We start from the raw sequence: 5,219 nt of genomic DNA on the forward strand, positions 1-5,219 counted from the left end.
TGGGGATGAAAAAAGAAAGGAAGGGTTGTGGCTTAATGATGTGTTTGTATGTCAAGTCGATACGGAGTCCGTTGTACTGGCTGGTTTTGTGTGTCAACTTAAGTCATCAGAGGTAGGAGCCTCAGCTGAGGAAATGCCGCTCGCTATAAGATCAAGCTGTAAGGCATTTTCTCAATTAGTGACAAATGAAGGAGGGCCCAGCCCATGGAGGATAGTGCCATCCCCGGGCTGGTAGGTTTGGGTTTTCTAGGGTGGGCTCAGCAAGTCATGAGGAACAAGTAGATAAGCAGCACCCCACCATGACCTCTGCATCAGCTCGGGCCTCCAGGTTCCCATCCTGTTTGAGTTCCTGTCCTGACTTTCTTCAATAATGAACAGCAATATGGAAGTGTAAGCCAAATAAACCTTTTTCTCCCAAGCTTGCTTTTAGTCATGATTTTTTACCACAACAGAAATCCTAAAACTTCTTCCACCTTCTGATGAGCTCCAGCAGGAAGTGATAGAAGCTAGGAGACGTTTATAGCCCATACCTGGGCGAGTGAACCTTCAGAACACTGCTTGTAGAAAGGTTCCAGAATGTCAGACCCTGACTTGAGGAAGCAGGTTCAGAGAATCACCTGAGCTGTGAAACAGGAACCAGGCCTGGGTGAATGTGAAATCCACGCCCAGAACCTATGTCCTTCCTAGCATCCCTGGACCCATCTGGGTTTGTCCAGGTGACAGACTCCTTTCCAACCCCAGGTAGACTTCAGAACACAGAATCCAATTGACTGCAAAAGTCCAGCCATTTAATAAGAGCTCCCCCCCCTTATTCCAAGACAGCATCCTGAGAATTACAGGCACAGCTGTGTAGGAGGCTGTGGAAAGCAAAGCAAAATGAGGATGTTTGTCAGACTCCTGGAGTAAGAATTGGGCTGGGTAGAGGCCTCTTTGTCCAGACACCAGCATGAACTTCACGGGAGGCTAGGGCTGGTCACCACCACCAAAAGTATGAGGGTGTTGGGCTGGTACTCGTGAGTTGCACTAGCTTGCTTCTGCCTTGTCCAACTCCCAGTGAGAGGTAGCTGGTGCTCATACAGGCCTTGTCCTCTTGGCTTTTTTCTCAGACCTCCCAGCATCATCATGGGCTTTCCTTTTCTCTGCCAGCTTGCTGGCCTGTGAGAAGAAAGGAGGAACTCAGGAGAGATTGGGGGAAAGCAGGGAGGGATCTCTTCCCTTACTACAGCTACCCATTACTAGCAGAGCTTCTAGAAAAGGTAACAAACAAATAACCAAAGACCCCCGACTTGTACCTCAGGGTGAAAGAGAAGAACCCCACTATTGCCCATATAGCTCATTTTATGGTTCACAAATCTCCAGCTTGGAGAATCTAGGCTGGCTCTTCCCCAAGCTCCTCTGAGGGAAAGACGAACACCATTCAAACCTTTACTGGGAGCTGGCAGAGAGGGCATAAGGAGGAGACTCCTTCCTGGAACACAGGTAATGCTACTAAGAACCATTCAGAGGTGGGCAGGCTTTGATCTGTTTCCTGAGCATGACCATCAACAGGGAACAGGTCACACTGTACAATGTCATGGAAAGACCTGAGGAGCTACCATGCTACTGCTATGTAAGAAGAATCTGGTCCCCTTGCTCACCCCCCCACCCAGGCAAGGCTGCCAGCCACTTCAAGTGAACTCCCAGCTGACACACGCTGAACAAGCACGGGTAGCTTTGTGAACAAGCACACCGAGCTGAAGGACTTCCCAAGTCTGCTGGGCTACCCCATCCTTAGGACAGCTATGGGTAGGCATGGGGGACTAGTTAGGTTCCTTAGTGGTCGGGACTCTTTAGCGTGAGGCCTTGGTTTCTATTCCCAGCTGCGTAAATCCAAACCAAACCAAAAGAACTCCAAAGGCGGCAAGTTTTGGCCAAATGGGCCAGGGTCTGTCCAGAAGACAGCCACATGCCTGAGCTCACCTCACGGATTTTGCGCCGCTTGCCAAACATGATCTTTTGGTAAAGGTACTTCTCCCGCTTTTTCATCATCATGATGGCCAGGCGCTTGGCCTCACTTTCTTCCTCCTGGGCCAGCCGCTGCTTGTCTTCCAGTTTCACAGTGCCGGCCACCACCTTGGGCTTCTGCGGAAACAATGTAGCTGCATGTGCCCTTGGTGTTTGGGGAACTGGGCTCCTTCCCAAATAGGGCTTTGTCCAGTGCTTCCCTCCCTACCTTCCCTTCCAGCCTCTGCTGCTCCAAGACCGACAGGTGTGCTTCCTCCTCCTTCTCTGAATCAGCGTCCACTTCTTCCTCATCCTCATTTTCCCCCACAACATCACCATCACCATCACCTTCTTTGTCATCATCTTCATCATCCTCATCCTCATCTTCGTCCTCTTCCTCTTTGAAGTCTCCTGCAGACAGCAGGTGAAGCGTCTGCATTCCAAAGGCAGAAGGATGCTCCCCCAATGGCCCCCAACAGCTCGCACAGCCCCAGTTGAGCTGCCTTCAAAGGAAACACGCTTGCTATCCATCAAACACTGGCAACCCTAGGCTGTTCTGCTCAGCTACTCCAAATGTCAACACCAGACTACCATTGCAAATGCTTGAAAGGCTAGAGGGCTTTCTGCTCCAGCTGTCCTCCTCTCTGGAGCCTGCCAACTCCATAGCCAAAGGAAATGGCCAGCTTGGGCATAGGAGCCAGGGCCACCAGAAGAGCCTGTCCATACTGCTATCCCTCCTTGTCCAGCTCACCTGGATCTTCTCCCCGCTGCAGAGCCAGTAGCTTCAGCTTCTCAGGGGGAATGTAATCTCCTTCCTTCTCAGATACGAAGGGTGAGAGGTGTGGGGGCAGCTGCACCCCAGGGAAGTACTCTGCCACAGGGAGGAGGAGCCGGGCATTCACACAGTCAAACACCCACTGGGGCTGGACGTAGTACCTGGTGCAGAGCGGCCAGCAAAGACAGGTCACAAGGGAACAACCAGAGGCACCAACCACCGCATCACCAGGGCCTAGCACTCCCCTCACCCCCACGCCCCACCCCACAGAGGTCACACGAGGGCTTTGGGAGTCTACCTGCCAATGATGTGGGTTTGCTGCCCAGGCCGGTCAACAATCTGGTGGGTGATGCAGGAGTCTGTGATGTCATAGGTGGCTCCGATACACAAAGACTTGTCCCAGGACACATCCCCACCAAAACTTCTACAGGTCCAGGGAAAACCTGTAAGCCTTTTAGGCATGAGCTGCTTGCCCTGGAAGCTTCTCTGGACCTACTACTCACAAACCCACCCTTCAAGGAAGTGCTTCCTGTTTGGTTGGGTGACACCTGCACTCCTAGTCCAGTAGGACTCAGCCAGTGACAGGAAGGACAGCAGCTCTCCCCTCAGTTGTGCTCTGAAGGTGTCTGTCTGAATGCTCTGCACACGGCTTTGAGCCGAGTGGAGACACCCTCATGATGTTACCATCAGGCCTCTAGGCTAAGATGGAGACTGGACTACTGTACAGCCCCAACTATAGGCTGGCTAAAGGCCTCTCTCTGCACCTGATGATAAAGGCCAATGCTTCATGGGGCACCTCTCGGTTCAGGAAGAATTTCAGGCCTTCGAAGAGTTTCTTTTGTTTTTCCTGTGCCTCCAGCTCTTTCCTGCGATCTTCCTCCTGTGCTGTCACCTCCTGGAGACAAGGAGCCAAGCTTCACACCACCAGGCCATCCAGCTCCACCAGAAGGAAGGGACTGGCAGCTTCCTTCTAGATCCCACAGATTCTAGGTGATGACCCGGCCCCCATCCTGTCCCATGCTGTGCACTGCCGGAAGGCAGCACACTGCTCACTCACCCCATCAGTAGGAAACTCATTGGCCTCAGCCTCCTCTATAGTAGGCACCACCACTTGGGCCAGACTGGCACTGAGCGCTGCTAGTTTCTGTAGGTGGGAAGCAGAGCCTCATCTGGGTGTGGGGTAGGGTGGGGAGCAAAAACAGTTCGAGGCCACATCTGGGTCTGGGCGCTAAGGGTAAGTCATAAAAGCACCCACTTACCTCCAGAGAGCTCTCAGAATCCAATGCATATGTGTCCTCGCTGATCTATGTCTCTGCCTGGGCTTGACCTTCTAGCTGGAAAGAAGGAAGAGGACAACTACAGCCCCGAGCCTCAATATGTGGCTAGAAGGGCTAGATCCAAGCTAGTGAGAAGGTGCTGGGTCTCTACCTTGGGTGGATAGTGAAGGTTGAGTGACTGGTAAAGGCGGAAGTTCACAAAACCAAGAAGAGTGGTATAGAACTCAGTGAAGGTGGCCATGACCCTGTAGTCCACATCTGTTGGATGCTGGGGGTATAAAGAGACACATCAGCAGTGTTAAGCACAGGGATGGATGTAGGTGTTATGCACACAAACTCACAGGCATCTCAAGTACAACACAGGCTCTGGATGCAGGACCCAAAGGCTATGAGTACATGGAGATCAGTGCCAGGATCCCATATGATAAAGGGGAGTCAGGCTAGAGACAAGGGAATTAGTCCACAGTGCACCATTACAGCCGACCCTACCTCTTCCTGGCCTGGCTCTCCCACTCCTCCCTCAATTATCAGTGAGACCTAGACAGAACACACACCTTGTCTACCACCCACATCCCAGCACATGCCTAAGATCTGCTTCAGGGCTGCTGTGAGCACTAAGGCAGACTTTCCAGAGCCCAGCAAGGCCTAGGTATATAGCTCATGGTCCATGGGCCAGAAAAGGTTACCCCAAGTCCCACTGCTGTATGCCCAACCACTGGCTGCCCAGGGGAGGGGCACAGGTCATCAATGTAAATGTACTGCACACCCCAGTTCTCTGCACACTGCCTTACAACCTTTACTGTACCCAGTGCAACTCATAATCACGACACTGATTTACTAGCGTGGTTTTGGTCTAACTCCTCTAAAAGGAATGCACTCTGTCAGTCAGTCTTGGTCTTGTCCTAGTGCTGGGATACAATGGGGACAATACTCAGCAGCAACAGGGGCACTCTGAGGAGCAGGACTCACCGCTCCTTGACAATGTGGTCGAGTTTGTAGCTTGGTTTATTGTCCTTCAGGCGCTCCACAAATTCCACTCACTCTTCCCATAGGGTTTGCAGAGCTTCCGAACAAACACCTGGAAGGAGGGGCAACGATGCTGTGGTAAAGGCTTCCGAGCATTTCCTCCATGGAGAGTGGATGCACAGGACAGGGGTCTTGCAGTGTCACAGATATTTGCCTGT

General features: G+C 52.1%; 1 protein-coding gene across 1 annotated transcript in view; it reads right to left on the reverse strand.

Moving 5' to 3' along the window:
• Nucleotides 1–761: 761 nt before the first annotated feature.
• LOC103163467 (pescadillo homolog) overlaps nucleotides 762–5,219 on the reverse strand; it is a 9,627-nt gene continuing 5,169 nt past the window's right edge. The window contains 10 exon segments of the mRNA XM_035453724.1: nucleotides 762–1,155; nucleotides 1,960–2,121; nucleotides 2,213–2,394; nucleotides 2,735–2,919; nucleotides 3,057–3,182; nucleotides 3,523–3,653; nucleotides 3,816–3,902; nucleotides 4,018–4,092; nucleotides 4,187–4,303; nucleotides 5,005–5,034. Coding sequence (XP_035309615.1) covers nucleotides 1,072–1,155; nucleotides 1,960–2,121; nucleotides 2,213–2,394; nucleotides 2,735–2,919; nucleotides 3,057–3,182; nucleotides 3,523–3,653; nucleotides 3,816–3,902; nucleotides 4,018–4,092; nucleotides 4,187–4,303; nucleotides 5,005–5,034 — 1,179 coding nt within the window. The 3' untranslated portion in view covers nucleotides 762–1,071.

This window comes from Cricetulus griseus, unplaced genomic scaffold, assembly GCF_003668045.3.
Source record: "Cricetulus griseus strain 17A/GY unplaced genomic scaffold, alternate assembly CriGri-PICRH-1.0 unplaced_scaffold_141, whole genome shotgun sequence".
In the NCBI taxonomy this organism is placed as follows: domain Eukaryota; kingdom Metazoa; phylum Chordata; class Mammalia; order Rodentia; family Cricetidae; genus Cricetulus; species Cricetulus griseus.